The sequence below is a fragment of the Anolis sagrei genome, chromosome 4 (genome assembly GCF_037176765.1).
Source record: "Anolis sagrei isolate rAnoSag1 chromosome 4, rAnoSag1.mat, whole genome shotgun sequence".
In the NCBI taxonomy this organism is placed as follows: Eukaryota; Metazoa; Chordata; class Lepidosauria; order Squamata; family Dactyloidae; genus Anolis; species Anolis sagrei.
Window position 1 is genome coordinate 222,919,844 of NC_090024.1, and position 25,349 is coordinate 222,945,192.

The following is a 25,349-nucleotide window of genomic DNA, read 5'->3' on the forward strand; positions in this document are numbered from 1 at the left end:
ATGTACCCTCGAATACAATGTATATTTTTAATCTACTCACAAGATATATTTTATTTAAAAGCTTTTAAAATAAAAAACAGCAAATGATTTAGGATTCCAGGTTTGGAGATTTCTGAAGTCTGATTCTAAATGGATATGTACAGGCTATAATTTTATCCAGTGTACTATGTATTTATTTGTTGTCCTTGTATTATTTTAAATAACTGCTTGAAAAAGGCCTTCAGAGTACCCATAGAACAAAATGCTTTCAGTTATTTTATTAATAAACAGACCATCACTTGAGCAGCTTGAGACGTGTTTCTGGTTTCTTTTGTATAACATGAAGAATCTAAAGTACACAATTCAAACCATCTGAAGGATTTTCTGTAGAAATTAGGACTAAGAAAAATGGTACTGGATTTCAACCTGGGAGTTTTCAATATAACTAGTATTAACACAATAGGAAAATGAAGAACAAGACAATGTGTTTATTATATAGAGTGCAGTTTGTATTTGAGTGCTGAGAAGTTAACCTGATGCAGATTTCTAACACACTTTTAAACTCTTTAGCAGGAGGAACAAGCTGGAGAAAAGTACTGTTCTCCACAGAAATCCTTGGTTTCATGCAGACTGGAACACTCTTCTAAAGTCTGCTTACATAGATTTTACATACCCAATTCATGCCAGTTTTCCACTGATGTCATGTGCCTTGAATTTACTAAATGAATGCAATTATGACCCAGTTTTGTTCTAATGTTACAGTTAAAACACTAAATGCTCTAATGTTACAGTTAAAACACTGTCCTATCCACCTATCCAAAACGGGAAAAAACAAACAATTCAACAAGAACTAATAACTTGAGGGAAGGCTTTCTGAACTGACAAAAGATACTATTTGGTTTCCAGAGTGCCTGAACATGGTAGAGCAAAGATGAGCAAACTGTGCCTTCTTGCCTGGTGAAGCCAGGGTGTCCACAAAATGTCCTCCATGCACTCAGTTGCTAGGATCAATCCAGGCACAACGCATCAAAATAAACTCACTAGAAAGTCTTGAATAAGTCAGATAATGTGCCAAAGCCAATCAGAGTATATTCAGTTCAGGTTTTGAATCTGAGGCCAAAAAATGCAGATTACTTGTATGTATACCAAGGTGCTTGTTTATAAAGCTATTGTCCTCCTAACCCTGCTACATGCCTGTGAAACGTGGACTATCTACAGATATCACATGCAACTCCTGGAACGATTCCATCAGCATTGCCTCCTTAAAATCCTGTAAATCTCTTGGGGAGACAGGCGGACAAATGTCAGTGTGCTGGAAGAAGCAAAGACCACCAGCATTGACACGATGGTCCTCCACCATCAACTGCTGGACCGGCCACATTGTCCAAATGCCCGATCACCATCTCCCAAAGCAGTAGCTACCATCTTCAACTTGAACCAGTTCCTGGATGTTTGTGTAGGTGCTCCACAGTGGAACTGATTCCTTTTAATCCACCTTCAAACTGCACTATAGCATTTGTGTAGAAACACTCTAAGCTTTCCATTTCAGCATTTACTGGATTTCAGTTATAAAACAATCATAACATGAACTTAGTAAAAATTGCATCTGGATTGTTCTAGCCTTGGAGCATTAGGTACAACATTAAGCTGTCCATAGGAACAAATATGATATCAACATAACAAGTAACAAACATAAAAAGCAAATCCATTCTTTTTATTAATCAAAATGAACATGGTTGCTACTGTTTATATTGAAATTATGCACGTTGTTGCACATATACACAAGATAATGATACCGGACAGCTGTCTCTATATTGCCACTGATAAAAAGTCACTTCATATAATTTTACAAGGCATAAATCTTTTTCACACTTGTCACTTTTTATTAGTGGTAATTCCATTGTTATATTGTAACTTCACAAAAAACACCATGTTTTCATAAAATCTTTTCAGCTGTTGATAAATTTATATAATATCGGAGTGGGGGGAGAGAAAAAAGTGTGACACGGCATGAGAATTCAAGGTAAATACTAAGACAGTTGAGAACTTCACTGCATTAATCATTAATTTAGCATAAAAGCCTTTGGTATTTTGGAAGCTGGGGGGGGGGGGAGCAATTTCTGTAATTTCTTACAGTGATTCATTCATAGGACATCTTTCTACCTCACAAACCATTTATCAAGAAACAAATCAATACAGACCAAATTCATCTGTTTCAGAACGAGTCACTGTTTGCATCTCTATTTAGAACTAAAGTCCACTATGTTGAGTGGGGCATACCACCAAGTTACTCTGCACTGGTTTGCTATGAGCTAAAGCTATTTGGCAAATTCAGGTAAGCAACCACTTATCAAGTTAGCATCCACATTATAAACTCGAATTATGCAGTCTTATCTATCATTTTAATATATGGCTCATCATCTATCACACTTTTACATACTCAATTTCAAAGCCTGGCCTTGCAAATGACTATCAACATAAATAAAAGACTCTGAAAACTAATATCACTGTTCCTCCTTATTAAGTGATAATAAGTCAACAAATATGTCTAAGATAAATTAGTGAAAACTTCATATTTTGGCCTGGAATATCAAATTGTGTCCCATCATTGTACCAATATCTACTATCATTGCAAAGGGCTGGAGATCTAGTGGATCACAGAGCAGTGATGTTAGAGAATCCTTTTTCAGGCAGAACTTCATGGGTTGAACAATGCCTCTCTATAGTTGTGCTGGTTTGGGTGTTGTGCAAAGCAATTGTACAAGAGACTGTGCATCTAGTCAGACAATTGTGCATGAATTTACACCAGGGGTTGTGGAACCGAATGCACAACAGTTGAGGAATTGTTTTGAATAATTGATTGTACAATACATACAGGCATTGTTTATTATCTTTGCACAACCTCCAAAAACTGCTTTGTACAACACTAGTGCACCTGCAGTAGAGCAAGACAAAATTGGATACAAACTCTCACTTGCCAGTCGATCTTACTGTAGAAGCTTTAGTGTGTTGTAGACTAATAGTCTTGATATCAAAGGATTAACCCCACATTTTCAAAACAACCTTTGTTCTTTGCCTAGACTGACAGCACCTGCATACATAGGAGTTGTGCTGCTTGACTGTTCATAGTGATCCCGAATTGTAAAAAAATTGTGTGATATAGCCATGTGAATTTTGTCACTGGAGATATATCCAAGGCTTGGCCAAGCACATTTACCAAAGTTCAGCAAGCATGTGGTTTGCTTCATGCATAGGTTTAGAGAAAAACAAGCTTAGTTAGTATATTAAAGTGAATTAGATTTAAATGAACTGGGGTACAGGCAAGTCTGAGGTTGCTTTTCACTGTTTTGCAGGCACACTGATTGATTGCAATGTAGCTTACCATACTAGGGAAAGTCAAGGCAATTAACAGAAGGCTCTTACCCCTTCCCGATTTTGCTCATGGGAGGCTTACTGTGTTTCTGATGACTCATCTGATACATTAATTTCTTCTCTATGTTTTTGGCCACTCATTTTGATAATTTTTGCTCCTTTCAAGGAGCCAGATGCCCATGAGATATTATAAATGATCACGCTACTAATTCTGGCAATTAAGCTCATCACATGAGTTTTATTTCCTTCTATTTGATGCAGGAGGAAAGAACCATGAAGCAATGATTGGCATGGTGTGATATTTCAGCGCATATTATGTTTGATTTGCAGTTAGCTACCTTTTTGCTGTTAATATTCAAGGACAGGGAACAGAAGGACAGGCATTTCAGGTCAATCTAGCAGTCAGTATCTAGGAGACCGCAAATGATTACCCTGTGCTTTCCTGTAAACACTAAAAAGACAACGTACACAAGAAGCCTGAGGATTGGCATAACGGTTTGGGCCTACTCCTAACTAGGGATGCAGTTCTTTATTGAGTGTTTTCTCTCAATAGTTTATTTTAGCTATTTTCTTTTTTTGCTGTCAGAAATCCTAGTCACAATTCAGAATTTATTCTGCGCAAAATTCACACGTTTGTTTTGGATAAAGAAAATCATATAGGTTGAGCATTCCTTATTCAGAACTGGAAAATCTGAAATACTCCACAATCCAAAATTGTCCACATGGCTGGTTGAGATAATGACATCTTTGCTTTCTGATGATTCAGTGCACCCAAACTTTTGTTTGATGCATAAAATTATTTAAAATGTTGTACAAAGTTAAATTCAGCCTATGAGTATAAGGTGTATAAAACATAACTGAATTTCATGTTTATACTTAGGCCCCATTTCCAAGACAACTCTCTCTGTGTGTGTGTGTGTGTGTGTGTGTGTGAATGTGCAAATAAAAGTATTTCAAAATCCACAAAATTCTGATTCCAAACATTTTGGACAAGGGATACTCAACCTGGATTTCAATGCAGTAATATTATTTCCTGCTTATAAAATGTTGTTTTCTGTGTAAAATAACCATTTGTAAATTTTGTGCAGAATAATTTCTGAACTGTAAATATTCTCACCAGTCTACAATTCCTCTCATTTTGGTTTCTCAACACTTGAAAAGCATGTTTTTCAATCATTATATTTTCAAAATAGTTTTTCCATCCCAAGTTTTAACCATACCTAGTGGAAATTGTGGGCTCCTATGTTTAGGGTGTTAAAGACTGATAAGAGAGACTGCCACAGAATACACTGAAGCCTCAATTCCTTTTCCATAGCAGAAGGATCTCACAGAAAATTACACGCAGTGGCGCTGAGATTATGACCTAGAAAAAGTGCTACTCACCCATCATGAGGAAGTGGGTGCTCAAATAAAAGTATGCCTTAGAATCAAGCACTTGTGTTATTTAAATTATGACTCAAAAGAGGAGGAAATGCTACTCTTGGTTCTCCAGGTCCAGAAAATTATCTATGACAGAGCTTGTAAATGTTATTTTTGGGGACTATGCAAATCCTCCAGCCAGAATGACTTTTACAGTTTAGGTGTCATGGTCACCAAATACTTACAAGTTCCTGCTCAAGGTGCTTGGAGTTCTCTGTTTTTGAAACTATGAAAAAGGAATTGAGACTTCAGCAGCTTGGAAAGAGATGGACCAAGAGGCCTCTTTATTCTAGAGAAACAATTAACAATTTTTTAAAAAACCATACACTCCTTTGCACATAGTTAACCCCACTACAAACAATGGAGTTGTGCATACAAGGATTAATGTGGTTCTCTGGGGTGGGATAGTTCACAAGTATTGATATGAATAAACAACAAAAGGCCAAGAAAATGAATGATGAAAGTGTTGACATTCACAGTTGTTTTCTTGGAAAATGGCTTGCCTCTTTATGTTACAAATGGCAACAGATGACTTTGCCAAATGGGAATTTTGCACAGTTGTTCTCCTTTTAGTTAATGATACTTGTGTTGTTTTGTAAAAATCTCATATCATGATCTTGCATCTAAGCTGCATAGTCTACTGGAAAGCAAGGCTCTGATTCCCCCTCCCTAATAATAATGCTAATACGCATCATGATGAATAAGCCCTCAGCTGGCATAATGGCTAAAAACCTTTTGCATGTCATTTGTGCAATGCATCTCCCAAATGCCTCCAGGAATGAACGCCAAGATGAAATCTGTTACTATTTGCTCAGCAACAGGCAGACATGGAAAGTTTTCAGTCATGTTCCCTGGTCTCTGAAGAGGCACTCGGAAATACGTCGCTCCCTTGTGAGGCATGACTTAACTCCGATTTGCTTTTCATTAAGAACTGTGCTCTCCGGTACATAATTCTTTCCTGCTCCTGCTTCAGCTCAATGTACGAGCGAGAAAAGGTGTGGAAGATGGATGTGACAGGGAAGGCCATGAGAAGGATGCCACTCAGGATACTGCTCAGCGCCACCACTTGGCCTGGGATGCTTCGGGGTACCATATCGCCATAGCCAACTGTTGTCATAGTGATGACAGCCCACCAGTATGAAGCAGGGATGCTGCTGAACTCTTGGGAGCCAGTCATTTCGTTTTCAATCACATACAAGAGTGGTGAAAACAGTGCAATGGCTACACAAAGGAAAAGCAGCAAAAGCCCAAACTCCCGAGTGCACCTTCGAGCGGTGAGTCCTAAAGTCTGCAGGCCTAGTGAGTGCCTGGCCAGCCGCATGACATAGAGAATCCTCAAGGCACGGAGTATGCGAAGCACCAAGCCTACCTTGTCCAAGTAGATGTTGCCTGAGCTTGGCTTTTTATTACTGCCCAATGAAGCAGTGTCTAGAAACAGAGTGATATAATAGGGCAGGATGGCAACTATATCAATCATGGTTAAGGGGTTCCTCAGAAAGACAAATTTGCTGGGTGCCTGGATGAACCTCAAAATGAACTCCAAGGAAAACCATCCTACGCAGACTGATTCCACTATGAAAATGTTGTAGCACATCTGAGAACATTCATTCTGGAGCAAGAGAGAAAAAGAACGCATGAGCTCATAAAGTTAGTTTGGCAAAAAACACAAGTTCCACTGAGAATAGAAAAGCGGTCAGATAGGTCAGTGCAAGGGACATTTAGTTCAGCAATCTCATTTCCAGTAGTGACGCGATAGCCCCAAGGAGCCCAAATGTCAGGATGGACATGAAAGTGATCTATTATTCCTATCCCCCAGTTGACAGAAAAAATGGTATTTTGTGGTTCTTAAAATGTTGTGGGATGGCAACTCCTATCATTCTTCATCACTGGGAGTTGAAATCCAACATCATCTAGGAGGCTAGAATTTCCATGTCCTTTAGAATCATAATTAATAACTACTGCAAAACAAGTAGGCCAGTACTTGAATGTTAGAAACAAAAAAAACTTTTTAAAATGTGATTGAGAGAAAGGATATACATATTCAGAAGTGATTTAGATCAAGATTCACAAATGACTACATTGAAATTTTTCACAACATGGGCATTTCAATAATCTACACCTGTAGTGTAGGGTTTGAGTACCAATGTAAATAATAAATAAAGGAAGAGAGCTGTTCTTCATACTATTAAATCTACAGGAGTTGAGTTAATTATGTTACCATCTCTACAAAGTTATGACCCCCATGGTTTCAAAATTTCTGGAAATCAAAATTTCTGGTAAGAAAGGAAAGATAGTTTTCACCTTCATTCTGTTTGATGAGATCCAGGTTCTATTCTACATCACACATCATTTACATCAATATAGTCAAGTAGTCAAAGGCTATACTCCATTAATTAAATACTCTATACAATCAGTTAAAATTGACCCTTTAATCTTGGATTGGAGGTGGTAAAACGGAAGTGGGGCTTGGTTGTAGTCCCTTCAAATTCAGTGAGAAATTAAGAACCAAAGTGCAGAAAGTTTCCATTACATATTGCTTGAAAGCACTAATAATAATAATAATAATAATAATAATAATAATAATACACCAGTCAAGGTGTCCCAGTGGTGATTAGCACACTGGGTACAGTGCCTAAAAACCTTGGCCTGCACTTAAATACAATTGACGCTGACAAAATTACCATTTGTCAGCTGTAAAAGGCCACCCTACCGGGATCTGCACGCATTATTCCCCAATACATTACATAGTCTTAGACACTTGGGAAGTGTCCGATGTGTGATCCAATACAACAACCAGCATAGTGATCTTGTTTTCTGTGTACTAATCTTGTTGTGTTTCAAATAACAACAATTTCATTCTTATATCCCACTATCTCCCTGAACGAACTCGGGGTGGCTTACATGGGGACCAAGCCCAACATAGACAAAATTACAAAGTAAAAGCAATTAAAAACATTATATATAGTTTGAAAGCACTTCCCCAGCCGAGTGTTTCCCCGGTATTCTAGACTATAGCTTCCATCACTGGGCATGCTATCTGAATGTTTTAGCCACATAAATCTGAAAAGTTTGCTGTAATGGAAATCAGCTCTATTGATCAAATTGTGACAATATAAGAGCCTTGGACATGAATTAACGATACAAGCTGGCATAATTTTTAAATTCCTGTGTGCACCATATATTTACATTGTTTACTAGTGGAACACTGAGGGCCTGAAAATTGCTAGTGTTTTATTGTCAAACTATTGTTCCATCTTCAAATGCTTCAACTCGAAACTGAAAAATGGATTTTCCTTCCCCACAAGCACAACCCTGCTAGTGCAAGTTGCCCCTCTTAGAATCAACTTACTCTCTCCTCTTCCTCTCTTAAACCAGGCATGGTGCTGATAGACAGGTTGACTGCAGTGATAGTCACAAAGATCACTGATAAACAGGCAAACACTTTGCCAGGAATCCCAGATTGTGGCCTCTCTACCATGTCTTGGAGCTTTTTCATGCAAAGGCCAGCTTTGGTCTCCACCACAGCATCAGACTGGTTTTCACTATCAATGAACTCATCCTCTGTTTCATTCAGTTCAGCAAATTCCTCCATCTTTTGCAGATACTTCCTCTTGCAGCACCACTCCAGGCTGTTCTCCTCAATGCCCCAGTACAGCAGCTCCTCTTGAAATGAAAGTGCGCACATCTCTCTCAAGAGTCGAAGCTTTCCTGCCCGCAGGAAAGTCAAGATGGTCCTAAATGCCCCTGGGTTCCGGTCAAAAAAGAACTCATTGCAAGTGACATCATAATCATCGCAAATATTGAGGATGTCATCAAAGTTATTGCAAAATTTTAGCTGTCCCAAGCGGGTCATGGGGAATTCATCGAGTGTGGTCCATGGGAGCAAATACTTAAAGCCCCCAACATTGATGATGATATGGTGCTTCCGGTCTTCAGGGTGAATGCATTCATAGAGGTCTTCCCCAGGGTGAATGAGTTTTGCTCTCTGATAAAAGACACCTTTGAGAGTTTCTGTTTCAGCAAAGAAAGGGTGGTTGAAGGAGGCATCCGAAGCACAGCTCAATGCACTGTAATCATAGTCTGAGTTTTCTCCTGGTAAAAGAGTCATCTTGGTCACCAGGTTATTTCACATCACTGTGGAACTCCAGCCATAGATTTCTCCACCTGTAAAGAGGGGAAAAAGATTTGGGGATTAGAGGTTTTTTCATTTTCTTTCGCTCATTAAAAGGAAGAAGAGGAAATGATGCCCATTTAAATACTTTTAATAAGTAAATACTTCCAAAACAACTAAAGATTACTAATGAATACCACATGCTCTAGGCTACTTTATTTATGAAGAAAGAACTCACTAAACCACCTCTAAGTTTTTCTTGCCTAAGAAAACTCCATGAAATTCATTATGTCACCATAAGTTGACAAGTGACATGAAGGAACATACACACACAGTATATTAATGCCTTATCTTCAATTTCTACTGCAGTGGCATGCAAACCGATGTTATCTGATCTAAGAAGGGTTTTCTACTTGGCTCTCAAATGACAATGTTGTAGCAAGGTTATGAATGGCATGGGTTTAAGAGAGTAAATGCATTGTGTGTAATTTGACTTCCCTTGCATTGTTTGTTCCGCAGTTATTCATCTTACTTCAGTAATAGATTAAGTATTGTGCAGTAGAATAGGGGTGGGAATTGCACAGCCCTTAAAATGTTGTCAAATTTAAATTCCCAAACCTCCTGTTCCACACAACTAATGGTGAGAAATTCTGACCATTGTGGTTCAGCAGCAAGAGGAAAACTGCACAATTCCCAAGCCTGGAAGGGGGAGAAGGCCAGAAGGAATCAATTTGCATACTTCAAGTCTTGAGTGTGTTTCATCTGTAAAAGAGTGAATGTGAATGTATAATAGTAATGTTTCTATTAATATTGTGTTATGGTCTGGAGGAGGTTGTGATTCACAGGAGTTAATGTCAGCATATTCACCCCAATCAAGATTGTTATTCATGTGAAATCTAGAAGAGAGTATTAGCTAAAGGGAAGGGGTACAAATACCCTAGAGCTAGTCCTTGTCCACAAATAGTGTGAGCGAAAAACAAACTCAACAGAATACTGTTGATTGTACAAAGAGCTAGGAGTTTGCTCAGTTTGTTGGAAATTTATGATCTCTCACATCCTGGAGGAAAGAGACTACCAATCTGAGCTTGTTTGCTTGTTATGAGCTGAGAGAATAGTCATGAAGAAGAGCCAGCAAAATGTATTCTGCAAACTAGGACTTGGCAGATTCTGAAGAGTTGCAGTCTGCTACTCACAAAGCCAATGCAATGAGTGTCTCCCCTTACGTGTGGTGGCCATGGGTATGTTTCTTCCCTCTTCCCTCTCAGGGTGCAATCACTTCATGACAGAAAGAGGACACCATGGTGCATAGGAACAACACAGCTTTTACTTACCCAGGTTTTATTTTATTTTTTAAAAAAAATGATTTTGCTGTAATTGTGTTTTTGCAATTGAGCTGCCATGGTGAGCTGCAACTACACAATTAGAGCAGTGACCTTTATTTGAACAATTGTATTTTAACAACTGTAAAATTGCAGCGTACAAAAAAATTAAAAACTAAACATCCTGTATGCTTCAGAAAACCCTGTAACTATATGTAGCGCAGACATGGGCAGAACAGTGGGATCAAGCAAAGCAGTGTGGAAGACTGATAGGCATCACTGAAGTAGCAATATCGGGGATAAGGTGTAATGGCGATTGCTTCCATATTGATGTTTCTGTTTGCTTAAAAAACACAATTGCTAAAAGAGAATAGACTGGTATGATAAAACCCAGATGCATCATTCATGGGCCATTTGTAACTTCGTTTAGTAACTTTTCAACAATCTTATCAAGTGTTTCCCACACAATTTAAAACACACCACTGCAATAGTCCTACACACCTCTCAGGGCCTTTAGAAGCTGGCCCGGATGGCCTTTGTGGTCTCCTCTAACTGTATAATTATATGACAGATGTCCATCATACTGGTAGGTATGAAAGACAGGGTCTTTTCAACTGGGATCCCTACTGAAATGTAATCCTTAAGGAATACTTACAATTTAATCATTAAAGCAAGCAAACATCTTCCTAATAAATCAGCCATCACTGATTGCACTGACACAATAAATAAAATAAATAAATAAGCCTTCACACCACAAGTTGTATGTCTGGGCTAGTCAATAGTTACTATTTTTATAAGCCAATCTGAAATGACTGTGTATTTCATGACTTCTCATTTATATTTTCTTTACATTCTACAACATTTGTAAAACTGCATAGTGACTAGGCAATGAACAAAATGATGCTTTCAGTCATCCATGTATGCCTACCCTCCATTAACTCTCATTAACTGCAAGAGTCCCACTGACAATTCTGGATGAAGATCCAGCAGCTGGGATGTGGGAGAACCTGTAATGCAAAAAGCTGCCTCCAGCTTGGATATGACCTTTTTTTGTTGGAGGTCTTCTCTTGAAAACAGCAAGTGTTCCACTGAAATGCCATTTAAAGGTAATGAGTCAAGAACTCCTGGTGTGGCACACGGTCAGCAAGAATGGAGCCATATATTTGAGACTAATGAGAAACTGAGTAACAACCAGGTGAAGGAAATGACAATTTTGCTCTCTGCTTCATCAGTTCGCACTCTGCCAGGTGATCTGGTCATTTTCGCCAAACTCTCTTGCAGAAAGTCCACTTACAAGCTATCCCTGATTGTTGACCATCTGGTCTCTGCAATAAAACCACTCAAAATAATGAGTTTTATCTCTTCCTTGTAATCTGAAGAAGCTCTTCTTAATATTCATGCCATTTGAACCTATTGGTTTATTACCATCTGGAGCATAGGAACACAAATTTGGTTCATCAGCTATGTGACAGCCAATTGCATATTTCAAGTGGGCTATCTTATCTGTGGACACAGGGGGCTGACTGTGAAACCCAACAACATGAATTATTATATTAAAAGACAGTGAAACTGGAGGCAATGAAAAGCACAGTAATAAAGTAGAGCACCCAGAATCAGAGAGCTTCACATTTTGAACTCCTCCATGATGGCTGAAAATCTCAGGATTTGGCAGGAAGTATAGCTGAATTTATCAGTTTTAAAAGAAAACATCCATGAAAACTTCTTTCTGTGCTAGAGCTTTTTACATGAATTAATACAATTATTTATTTCCATGACACCCCTCCAAGCTTGGTTTACACTAAAGCTATTATGAACATAGACAAGAGCTTTGATGTACTCCAATGGCACTCACAAGCATCTTCCTCAAATGTTGTAGACCACCACAGATCAGCCTCTCGCAACTGAGATGGGTAGATTTGGCCATTTTTCTTTGTACAAGATATTCACTTTGAGCTATGGCATTGCGCAACTGGTTAAATTTGCAACCTGTGAAGTCACTGGGCCACCCCTCTTCAGTTAAAAATACCACTAGTTGGTCTAAACCAGTGGTTCTCAACCTATGTGTCCCCAGGTGATTTGGTGTACAACTCCCAGAAGTCCCAGCCAGTTTACCAGCAGTTAGGATTTCTGGAAGTTGAAGGCCAAAACATCTGGGGACCCACAGGTTGAGAACCACTGGCCTAAACAAAGTTACTATTCTTCACCCCCATGCCACCTTTCACCATAACACAGTAGAAATAACATTGTCCTCAGGCAATGAAGCACTGAGCAGGAAGGTAATACACATGCTGCCCATGTTGCACTCCAGAACAGAATCATCTCTGACTTTAAACACCACACCAACTGGGTAAATCAACAAGCAGTTTATTTAAGAATAAGTAGTAAAAGGTAATCATCAGTAAAAAGTAATCCAATTTATATAAAAGAAGACAGGAAAAAGAGTCCAAAAAATCTATGAACTTAGGCACTTGAATCCTTGAACAGAACAGAAGCATATTCCATAGGACAACCATGAACTAAGTGAGACCTTGATGCTGGAAACTTGACATTAATCTGATGTTGCTTCAACTGAAGCAATATTTCTCACTAGTCACTTATAAACCCTGCCCTAATTCCCAAACAGTTAGGAACAGATTCTTTCTTAATTTCAGTTTCACATCCAAGTTCTGTTGGAATCTAGCCAAGCGTCTTAATTGCTGTATGGATTATCTCTGCTTACTGAAACATCTTTTCCTGTTCAAGGCCTCACTCCCCTCAATAACTTCTGCACCTGGGTCCTCAAAATCAACTTCATTCTTAGATAACTGATCAGAGAACTGTGACACAAAGCCTTTCCCAAGCTAGAGACCTTGAGAATCCTCTTGCAGCAACTCAGTCCTTTGTGACCTGTCTTTGAAAACTCCATTCAGGCCCTTGCAGCAACTAAGGCCTCTCCGGCCTCTCATCCCCAGACCCTGGCCCAGAAACCGAATCAACATCCCCACTTCCTTCAGGAACATCAACATGATCATCATCCCTATTCCCATCATGAAAATCAACATGAACATGAACATCATCCCCATTCCCATCATGCAAATCAACATGCTCATCAGACACAATCACAGGCTGAACAGGCTGACATACAACAGTCCAGCTGTTCTGGAAAATGTCAGGGTATTCTGCTATGGATTTCACATTTTGAAATAGTTGCTTCCATACTTGCACCTAATTACCTTTTTAATATTCCAGGGTTTAGGCCCTAATTTATTGTTGGTGCGTAGGACATTTTAGTGCTACTTCTGATACTCATGCTTCCTTTTGACTTTATTTTTACCCAACTGACAACTGAGGTATGTTATTAAACTGAGGAATAGGTCTGGTTTCCTTCCATTCCCAGCATCTCCCTCTTGAGTTCCTCACCTCCTCCTCGGTGGTCTGTACCCACCTTCCTTGTCTTGCATGTTTGTTTTTTTAAAAATGCAGCTGCAAAAGGTATAGAATGCTATGGCACTGTAGCTCCAGAGAGAGGAGGTAAAATATAAAGGTTTTTCCATTAATGCAATGCAGTAGTTGAAACTATAGCCATGTATAAATATGTGAGAGGAAGCCACAGGGAGGAGGGAGCAAGCTTGTTTTCTGCTTCCCTGGAGACTAGGACGCGGAACAATGGCTTCAAACTACAAGAGAGGAGATTCCATCTGAACATGAGGAAGAACTTCCTGACTGTGAGAGCTGTTCAGCAATGGAACTCTCTGCCCCGGAGCGTCGGAGGCTCCTTCTTTGGAAGCTTTTAAACAGAGGCTGGATGGCCATCTGTCAGGAGTGATTTGAATGCAATATTCCTGCTTCTTGGCAGGGGGCTGGACTGGATAGCCCATGAGGTCTTTTCCAACTCTTTGATTCTATGATTCTATGAAATGTTCAACCTTATAACTGGAAATGTAATGGAGGAAGCGCAGCCAAAAACCTTTGAGGCAAAGGTCACATCCTATTCAACACATATCACCCATGACGGTGTGGCCTTGCAGTCATATAAAGTTCAGGATTTCCCTCTTTACCCCCTGTGAAGACGGCTTCTCACCTGTGTTGGTTTTAAAAACCCCACAAGAGCTAATCAGCTGTTTGGGCTTCCACGGAGACACAGCTGATTTCTAGCTGTTTTCAAGAGAGGAGAAGCGGGGAGCCATTTGAGGTCTCTGAAAGTGTATATTTTAAACTTTATAATATTACATGAACAATTGTGGAAAGAAGGAAATCTGGTGGCATTTTTTTAATTAAATGAGTATATGCGCACATAGGAATATTTGCATGTGCACATATAAGCATCAGTGCATAATTGAGTGATTTGAACAAACTTTTAGCGGATGTCCCTCATCCAGCCTCCATTTTATCCTGAGACACAAAAGGGCTGTGAGGACGGTGGGGAAAGAAAGCCCAGGACCAACAGGTCTGTGTGGGGACCTGCTTGAGGTCTCAGGTTGTTTATCCTGCATATTAATCCCACGTTTTGGCTCTGTCTGGAAGTGCCCTTGGTCTCATTTTGGGAAGAAAGGCAAACTACAAATACAATCCAATCAATAAATAAATAAGTAACTGCAATTCTCATTACGAGGATTTGAAGATCTCTTTCTTGGAACTATGGTAAATGTATTTACTTATTATGCAAGATACTGTTTGACATGGAGAAGAGGAAAATGGACTAGTTAGGGCAGAGATACTCTCATCCACTGACCTCTGGAATTTTGCCTGTGGTAGGCTGAATAGAAATAACATCAACCAAACAACCTATTATCTTATTTTCCTTCTTAAATCCTTTGCAACTTAATCCATGGGGGGAGAAGAAAGGGAAGAATACATTTCCAAGGTTTGTTCTAGATCCTAGATGGACAAACCTAAGCTAGGAAAGGCAAAAGAAACCCAAATTTATAACATGAACATCTCGGAAGATAAAGGAAAGGTCATAATATATAGGAAGCTATTAGAGAGTACACATGAAGGAAAGAGTACTACATGGAAGAAGTATATATCCACAGGACCTATTTGCAGTGCAGAAAGAGAAGTGAAAACATTTTTGAGTTTTAAAATAGAGTTTCTGTGACCTTGAAGTTGTTTTAATATGTTTTGTGCAATTTATTTCTTATTCATCTATTTTTAAAGAAATGCCATTTCATTTTTCTCCTTACCTGCCTTCAGTACCATTTATAGCAGAAAGAACAATTTTAAAAAATGCAGGCTGGTCATCCCTCATCAGGAATTCTGTAATTTGGGATACACCAAAATCTAAAACTGTACACATGGATGGTTGAGATAGTGACACCTTTTCTTTCTGATGTGCAATGAACATAAATTTTGTTTCTTGCACAAACTTATTTAAAATATTGTATAAAATTACCTTTGGGTTATGTGTGTAAGATGAAACCAAACTAAATTTCATGTTTAGATTTGAGTTCCATCTCCAGGATATTTCATGTACGCATATCCAAACACAGGCATTCTAAAATCTAGAAAAAAACTGAAGCCCAAAACAATTTTGGTCCGAAGCATTTCGGATATGTGATACTCAAACATAATACGTAACAACTTTCTTCAATCCAATGTCCTCTTTCTCTATTTTTTTAATAATTCCCATAATTCCCAACCAAACGGGCATGCTGGGTGAGGTGGATGAAAGTTTCTAGTCCAAAAATCGGAAGGGCACATGCTTAGGAGAGGCTGACAAAAATATTAGTTTAATTAATAAGCCACTGGTGGCACAATGGGTTAAACCCTTGTGCCAGCAGAACTGCTGACCGTCAGCAGTTCAAATCCGGGGAGTAGGGTGAGCTCCTGCCTGTCAGCTCCAGCTTCCCATGTGGGGACATGAGAGAAGCCTCCCACACGATGGTAAAACTTCGGGTATCCCTTGGGCAACATCCTTGCAGATGGCCAATTCTCTCACACGAGAAGCAACTTGCAGTTTCTCAAAGTCGCTCCTGACATGAATAAAAAATTGAGACAAAATATAACTGAATAGTCCTCTGTTTTTTTCTGTTCTCTCTTCATAAGAGAGAAAAAGAAGAAAAAATACAAAAAGCACAGTAAGAGTGACTGAGCTGAAAAATAAATTTAATAAAGGATAAAATGAATGCACATGTTTTTGAGAGTAAAGGCCCAATGAATGCAATTAGATTTACTTCTGTATAAGCTTGCATAGTAATATGAATGATGTTTTCCTCTCATTCTTATTCAATACACCAAATCAAATTCTGGGTGCTGTATGATGGGTTTCCTATTAGCAAGAATTCTCAAAGACCTTGTTAGGCTGAACAGATCAGGTAAACCCGCCCTTCTGGAAACAGGAAAGGGGACCAGCAACTTTAGTGTTAACATCCCAGTTCTCTCCCCGCCACTTCCAAATTTCCTCTGCAGCATTTTGATTTCTGCAATGCATCTCTGATGTCATCAGAGATCCTGTGAAAAAGGGTTTGTTACCATTTTGTGGTGCAGGCAATCTCAGAGTTGTTCCCTGGATGAGAGCAATAATAACATACTAGTAGGGCTGAATAGAACGAGCTGTAAAAAAGTCTGAACAGACTCCTGATGCGGTGGAACTCCTCCACACTCATTATTTTTCCTCTGCAGCGTAAGACCCAACATAACCAGTGGCCTTTCTAAAAGATGGCATTACTACCGGAAATTAAGGCACCCTACAGTTCTGTTACTGACTGACCTTTCCAACTAGAGGAAAATTCTATTGATGGCTATCAGTAGCGATAGCTAAATGTGCCCTCTAAGTTGAAGACAATATTCTGGGGGAGCAAAACTGAAGGTGCCCACTGGCCACAATAGGATGCAGGTTGCTTCTCTGGACAAAACTTTGACCAAATTCAGTAGGGCTCATCATATGCAGTCTTGCTTATTGGGATACTCAATATATTTTTTATGAAAACATCAGCAGGGGCCAAGAAAGTTCAGTAGATTGCTCTCTGGCTGAAGGACACTTTGAACATCATTCTTCCCTTCTCTTCCCAAAGTCATCTTTCAAGTTCTGATGTGGCAGATTAATTTCTGTGTAGACAAGGTCACCTCAAAACTTTCACACTGCCTTATCAAACAGAACCGGAAGCTGTAGCACATTGAGATTATTGGCATATCGCGAAAATAAAAATGAGGCTTCGTTATCGCATAATGCAGCTGTTAACTGCGACTGAACAATTCTATACCTGGGGGAAAGAAATCAATTCAATGCCGCTCTAAGTTTTAGCTTTGCAGAAAGTCTATTATGACCTCTATTATTATGCAGAAGCAGTCTTGCAAGAATGCTACTTTGTTTCTGAAGTTATAGACTGTTTTGTAATTAAAGGGGATTTATTTAGCTATTAACTCTCAAAACAGTGGTGAAAGGAGGTGTCAATAGACAGATATTATATGAAAGAGGCAAATAATATGTACAGTAAAGTCTCTCTTGTTGGAAAACATGACGTTTTGGTGCTTAATTTGTAAAATCATAATGTAATCAGGCTTTATCTTCATCCCTCCTTATTATCCAACATTTTTGCTTATCCAACGTCCTGCCAGCTCATTTATGTTGGATAAGTGAGACTCTATTGTACTGTATATGTGTGTATATGTGTACACACAGGAAGGGGTGTGTGTATCTGTGCATATGTGCAGATATAGTAAAGGTAAAGGTTTCCCCTGACATTAAGTCTAGTTGAGTCTGACTTTGGGGGATGGTGCTCATCTCTATTTCTAATCTGAAGGGCCGGCGTTGTCCATAGACAGCCCCAAGGTCATGTGGCCAGCATGACTGCATGGCACACCATTACCTTCCTACAGAAGCAGTACCTATTGATTTACTCACATTTGCATATTTTCAAACTGCTAGGTTGGCAGAAGCTGGGGCTAACAGCGGGAGCTCACCCCACTCTCCAGATTTGAGCCACTAACCTTTTGGTCAGCAAGTTCAGTAGTTCAGTGGTTTAACTGAGGGAGGGGAAGCAAGATATACATGCCCTTTAAACTAATTTTAAATATAATGTATTCTGCAAAAGTTATTGTTAAGCCCTTAAGCATCTGCTTGCAGATACATCAAAAGAGAAGGAACTCAAGGGCATGCTTATTGCAAGAGATACTGCACTAAACAGAGGCAACTGAAATGCATCAGTGATGAAAATAAGTTGTGAAGTCACAATTAATGGTAAACCTTGACTAGAATAAAGCTTCAAATCTGTAAAAATAAATTCACCCCACTGTTCAGGTAAAGGACAATTGGAGGAAGATGAAAACTCTCTTCAATGCACCGCACTTCTCAAACTGAGAGAAAACACTCTCTAAAGAAGGAAGGAGAATACCAGAGGAGCAAGAACAGATGTCAATAGCATGTCAAGTGCATCACTGTGCTATAGAGCCGCCAGTCAATCATAGTTAGAGCACTTGAAGGCAAACAGGACAGGACAGGACAGCTCTAAAGTCAGGCAAATGGGACAATCGTTCAGTTATTTCAAAGCACTTCAGCTTCCTTGTCAAGCAAAGCAGATCAATGAAATTTTGTCAGTTTAAGCAAAATAAAGGGGGCTCTGGAGTCTTACTGTGCCATGGACAGTTGTGGCATTACAGAAATGAATAAATATGCAAACAGACACACAGTTCAACTCAGTTAAGGCAAATATCAACATTATCATCCAATCTTTTCAAAGCCCTCCTGCTCCATCAAAGAGTCCCCGTCCAGCTCCAACTTGGGACAAATCCTTTGCGGCTGGTGCAAGCAGAAAAAAACTAAAGGAATGATTACTGTAGCATAAAACCAGCTCTAAAATCCAAGGCATATTTACTTGAAAATGAACAAAATCTGGCTATTAGCATTACAACAACAACAATTTATTATGGTCCATAGATCCATCAGTAAAACCAACAATCATTATAAATTTTCCCACCTCTTTTTTTAAATAGTAATACTTACCTACTATTTAAAAAACTCTAAAATCAGGACAGTAAATAAAGAGCAACGCTAAAAAAACAAGGAAATTCCAGACAAGAATCAAAAGGGCCAGCTTTTTTTTGTTGTGGTGTCAGGAGCAACCTGAGAAACTGCAAGTTGCTTCTGGTGTGAGAGAATTGGCCGTCTGCAAGGACGTTGCCCAGGGGACGCCCAGATGATTTGATGTTTTTATCATCCTTGTGGGAGGCTTCTCTCATGTCCCTGCATGAGGAGCTGGAGCTGATAGAGGGAGCTCATCCGCCTCTCCCCGGATTTGAACCTGTGACCTGTCGGTCTTCAGTCCTGCCGGCACAGGGGTTTAACCCACTGCGCCACCGGGAGCTCCAGCTAACACATCCCAACAAAGAATTTCCCCAGGCAGAAAGCAGCCAGGCTTTGAAGCTGCAAGGCCATTCAATGCTAATCAAGGTGGCCAATTGCAACATTCACACTTGCCTCAAACAGACAAGAAATCTTTTCCCCATCCTGGACATTCCACAGATATATAAACCCCACTTTGCCTAGTTTCCAGCAAAGCTCACAACCTTGGAGGATGCCTGCCATAGATGTGGGCAAAACATCAGAAAAGAATGCTTCTGGAACATGGCCATACCGCCCGGAAAATTCCCAGCCACCCTGTGATTCTGGCCATGAAAGCCTTCCAGAGCACATATTGACTTGGTTGGAAACAGCAGCAACTATATCAGTAATAACAATAAGGACATTGCAGGGCTCCTCTCAAAGTGGTGTCACTCTGATGGTTCATCTGCTCTGGGTTTGACTCTAAATTTTAAAGAAGGGTGTAGTTACCTTGTAGAATTATTGCAGCTGGACTCAATGCCAAGGTGGAATGCTATGGAATCCTGGGAGTGGTAGTTTTACAAGGTCTGCTCAAACAACAACATTCAGAGTCCAATAGCACTGAAGCATGTCAATCAATAGCCCCCGGTGGAGCAGGGGGTTAAACCGCTGAGCGGCTAAACATGTTGACTGAAAGGTCGCAGGTTCGAATCCGGGGAGCAGATTCTGCTGTCTGCCCCAGCTTCTGCCAACCTAGCAGTTCGAAAACATGCAAAATGTGAGTAGATCAACAGTACCGCTCCGGCGGGATGGTAACGGCGCTCCATGCAAACATGACCTTGGAGCTGTCTACGGACAACGCCGGCTCTTCGGCTTAGACATGGAGATGAGCACCACCCCCCAGAGTCCGACACAACTGGACTTAAGGTCAGAAGAAAACCTTTACCTTTACCTTATGGCAATTAAAGCGGTGTCAAATTGCATTAATTCTACAATGTAACCCACCCGGAGTCAGTGAAGGTGCAGGTACTTACTCTGGAGCGAGGGCTCTGTGCCTTGGAGAGCGGCTCCGAAGTTCAGAGTCAAATCCGGAGCAGGTTCTCTGCCTCAATGGCATGGAAACCATCGCCAGGAGCAGCAGCCCGGCAGTTCAGAAGCAAAGCGAGAAGGAGCCTTGGGGATGCCTCCAGGGGGCAAGATCGCGCCATGGATGAGTCGGGAGGAAGGGAGAGAATCCCCCCAACCAGGGCTCGTGCTCCAAGGGTGGAAAAGAGAAACCAGGCTCACACTAGAAAGAGAGGTCGAGGAGGGGGTGGGTGGAGGGGCCAGCTAAACCCGCCTCCAAAGACGCAGGACGTCTCCAAACGGCTTGGCACCGAGGAAAGTTCGCCAGAAACTTGCCCGCCTGCCCAGGAAGTCAAGAAAGGCTGAGGATCATAGCTTGCCCCGTCCAAGTCAAGACAGAGACGAGCTGGACGGGCAGAGGAGAGACCCACTCACTCGCAAGAGGAGCGCCGGAGGGAAGGAAGGAAGGGAAGAAGGGAGGAAGAAGAAGGGAGGCAGGAGCCCAGCAGACGCACGGCGCGCCCTTCCTTCTCCTCCGGCGCAGGCAAAGGCGGCGGGGGCGGCAGCGGAGGAGGCGGAGGGGGGCTCGGCTGCTGCTGCTGCTCTTTGGGAAGGGAGGGAGCCGCGGACATGGTAGGAGGCAGCAGCAGGCGAGACGGCCCGCCGAGCCGAAGGGAAGCCAGGAGAGGCAGCCGTCGGGGAAGGAAGGGGAAGGGGAGGGGGAGGAGGAAGAGGGGGAGGAGGGAGGCACTCTCCCGGGTTTGGCTTCGGCCGAGCAAGGGCTGCAAGGCGCGTCCTCCGTGCAACAGGCGCCCGCCCTTGGGCTCCGGCAACAAGTCCACGCGCCAGTCTCGTCGCCCCCTCCTCGTTGCATCAAGGGCGTCCCTAAGGGCCGGGACCACCCAGCGCAGTAGCTTTAGTAGCGTCAGCCCCATGGACCAAAGCCAATGTCAGTCTAGGCTGGAGCATCTAGATCACTGCTTCTCAAAATTCCTAATTCCGCGACCCCATAATACAGTTCCTCATGTTGTGGTGACCCCCAACCATAGCATTATTTTCATTCCTCAGAGAGAGAGAGAGAGGAGGGGGGGGGGGAGAATTCTACTGCAATAACCATGATGGATTTTTGTATGTGAGTTTCTTTCCATTCTAATATTCTGAATCCTAATTCCTAATTCCATCAATAGGAGCATAGTGTCTAGATCCAGGGAAGTAATGCTACCCCTCTATTCTGCTTTGGTTAGACCACATCTGGAATATTGTGTCCAACTCTGGGCACCGCAATTCAAGAGAGATATTGACAAGCTGGAATGTGTCCAGAGGAGGGCGACTAAAATGATCAAGGGTCTGGAGAACAAGCCCTATGAGGAGCTGGGCATGTTTAGCCTGAAGAAGAGAAGGCTGAGAGGAGATATGATAGTCATGTATAAATATGTGAGAGGAAGTCACAGGGAGGAGGGAGCAAGCTTGTTTTCTGCTTCCTTGGAGACTAGGACGCAATGGAACAATGGCTTCAAACTACAAGAGAGGAGATTCCATCTGAACATGAGGAAGAACTTCCTGACTGTGAGAGCCGTTCAGCAGTGGAACTCTCTGCCCCGGAGTGTGGTGGAGGCTCCTTCTTTGGAAGCCTTTAAACAGAGGCTGGGTGGCCATCTGTCAGGGGTGATTTAAATCCAATATTCCTGCTTCTTGGCAGGGAGTTGGACTGGATGGCCCATGAGGTCTCTTCCAACTCTTTGATTCTATGATTCTATGATTCCTTGCCTCAGAATACTTTTAATTCGAAATTCTTTTACACCAAGGTCTAGTTCAGTAGTTCTCACCCTTCCTAATGCTGCAACTCCTTAATACACTTCCTCATGTTGTGGTGATCCCCGACCATAAGATTATTTCCATTCCTATTTAATAACTGTAATTTGGCTACTGTTATGAATCTTAATGTAAATATCTAATATGCAGGATGTATTTCCATTCACTGGACTAAATTTGGCAGAAATATCTGATATGCCCAAATTTGAATACTGGTGGGGTTGGGTGTAGTCCAGATTTTGTCATTTAGGAGTTGTAATTGCTGGAATTTATAGTTAACCTACAATCAAAGAGCATTCTGGACTCCACCAACAATGGAATTGAACCAAACTTGGTACACAGCACACCCAATGACCAACAAAAAATACTGGAAGGGTTTGATGGGCACTGACTTTGAGTTTTGGAGTTGTAGTTCACTTACATCCAGGGAGCACCGTGGACTCAAACAATGATAGATCAGGACCAAACTTGGCAAGAATACTCAAAATGCCCAAATGTGAACACTGGTGGAGTTTGGGGAAAAACATTCCTGGTCATTTAGGAGTTGTAGTTGCTGGGATTTATAGTTCACCTACAATCAAAGAGTATTCTGAATTCCACCAACAATGCAATTGAACCAAACTTGGTACACAGCACTCCCAATGACCAACAAAAAATACTGGAAGGGTTTGATGGGCACTGACTTTGAGTTTTGGAGTTGTAGTTCACTTACATCTACAATGCAATTGAACCAGTGAATGAAAATACATCCTGCATATCAGATATTTACATTATGATTCATAACATAGCAAAATTACAGTTATGAAGTAGCAATGAAAATAATTTTATGGTTGGGGGTCACTACAACATGAGGAAATGTATTAAGGGTTGCAGCAGTAAGAAGGTTGAGAACCTGCACTTTCATCCCATGCCCTAGACATTAAGTCTAGTAATATCCAACTCTGGGGGTGGTGCTCATCTCCCTTTCTAATCTGAAGAGCCGACATTGTCCGTAGACACCTCCTAGGTTATGTGGCCGGCATGACTGCATGGAGCGCAGTACCTATTGATCTACCAACACTTGCATGTTTTTGAACTGCTAGGTTGGCAGAAGCTGGGCCTAACAGTGGGAGCTCACCCTGCTCCCCAAATTCAAACCGTCTACTTTTCGGTCAGCAAGTTCAGCAACTCATCGGGGCCCTGGAGAGGATGTCACAATGAGGAAGGGGCAAGCTTGTTTTCTGCTGCTCTGGAAACTAAGACACAATGGAGCAATGGATTCAAATGGCAGGTAAAGAGATCCCACATAAACATTAGGAAGAACATCTTGATAGTAAAAGCCATCCCACAGTGGAATAGGCTGTCTCCTCACAGGGTGGTGGGGTCTCCTTCTCTGGAGGTTTTTAAGCAGAGTTTGGATGGCCATCTGTCAAGGGTGCTTTGATTCCGTGTATCTGCCTGACGGAACTGGGTTGGACTGGATGGCCCTTGGGGCCCCTTCCAACTCTAGGATTCTATGACTTCTTCCCCTACTATAACAATATTAAAATATCATGATATTGGACAAAATCAGCTGTTGTGCATATGTATAGTTGCTACCAAATTTATATTTTCTATCCCCCCCCCCCCCAACCTCTCTATATACTAGCTGAAAACTCCTGTGAGATACCAGGCTGGACTGGCTGTCCCTTATGGTCTCTTCCAACTCTAGGATTCTATGATTTTGTCAAATGTATATATTGTCAAAATTATATGGTCCCCTGCAATGCAATTTGCATCCCCTTTGGGCAGGTATATTCCCTCCAACTGTGCATGTGCAATGGGAAGATGTGTTGACCATCAAGTAAGCCCAATACCTCCGCCCAAAATATTCTGCAAAGATGCAGATTGGGAATGGTGATTCATTCAAATTTCAAATAGTACTTTATTCCAGTAGGAGCCAAAGACATAGTTTCCATGGGGAAACAGGTAAAACTCAAGAGCCCAGTCAAAAAGAAAATAGGATGGAAAGTTTGTTTACCGCACAGACACTCATATGGGGCCATACTCTCTAAAGCCATAGGATACATATGTGCTACAATGTGCAGAACATGTACATGAACATGAGCTTTGATATGTTAAACTGGGTAGTGTCCATTATTGATTTGTACACATTTTATAAAATCTGTGAAATATAGAAAAGCAGGATGTCAGTGGAATCAATATTTGCAGAAGACAACAACAATCATGCATGCGTTTGAGAGGCGAATGAGATGTAGCAACGGCTATGTCATTCCACGAAGCAACAGCAATCAATCAGAAAGGAGGCGTTAAGACTAGGATTTCATTGTTACAGAGTAGGGCCATGACTTGGGAAGGGCAGATTGCTCTACTCCTTAGTGAAGCATGAAACTTATTGTGTGACCTTTGGAATAAGCTCGTTTTCTCTTGCTGTCTTTCTTGCTGGGGTACCACACACCATTGTTGGAATTATAGTTCAACCCTCTGCAATGCAGGAGCATACAACATAAGCACTCCAGAAAGACATTCATCCAATCCCTCTGCTGAAAGATCTCCAAAGATTGAAAATCCACCACCATATGCATAAATCTATTCCATTGTCAAGCAGATCTTGCAGTGAAAAGGTTCTTAATCTGATGGCGATGTTCAGAGGAAGGCAATGACGAACTACCTCTGAATATTCCTTGCCTGTGGGCTCACCATAAAGCAACAGTAGTTGTGTGTAAGAAACATATGCTATTAATACTTAATAAATAAAATCACCATGCTTCATTGATGTGTACTTACAGGGGATTCACACTAACTTTCCCATTAACTTATTATAATAGAAGTCCCCGGTGGCGCAATGGGTTAAACCCTTGTGTCAGCAGGACTGAAGACTGACAGGTTGGAGGTTCAAATTTGTGGAGAGCGTGGATGAGCTCCCCCTGTCAGCTCCAGCTCCCCATGCAGGGACATGAGAGAAGCCTCCCACAAGGATGGTAAAACATCAAACATCTGGGTGTCCCCTGGGCAATGTCCTTGCAGACAACCAATTCTCTCACACCAGAAGTGA

The 25,349-nt window shown here is 41.1% G+C and overlaps 1 protein-coding gene across 1 annotated transcript; it reads right to left on the minus strand.

Moving 5' to 3' along the window:
- Window positions 1–466: 466 nt before the first annotated feature.
- On the minus strand, window positions 467–21,331 carry KCNG1 (potassium voltage-gated channel modifier subfamily G member 1). Its single transcript, XM_060772103.2, has 3 exons — window positions 20,473–21,331; window positions 8,120–8,934; window positions 467–6,379 (listed from the first exon to the last, which is right to left on the minus strand). Exons 2-3 carry the CDS (start codon window positions 8,876–8,878, stop codon window positions 5,609–5,611), a joined length of 1,530 nt encoding a protein of 509 aa, XP_060628086.2. The 5' UTR covers window positions 8,879–8,934; window positions 20,473–21,331; the 3' UTR covers window positions 467–5,608.
- Window positions 21,332–25,349: the final 4,018 nt, after the last annotated feature.

Bases quoted from the DNA above. Each gene is read 5' to 3' on its own strand.
- KCNG1 (XM_060772103.2), bottom strand. From the start codon at position 8,878: ATGACTCTTTTACCAGGAGAAAACTCAGACTATGATTACAGTGCATTG. The intron at 6,380-8,119 runs GTAAGTTGATTC...CTCTTGCTCCAG, and splicing joins TAAGAGAGGAAGAGGAGAGA to AATGAATGTTCTCAGATGTG.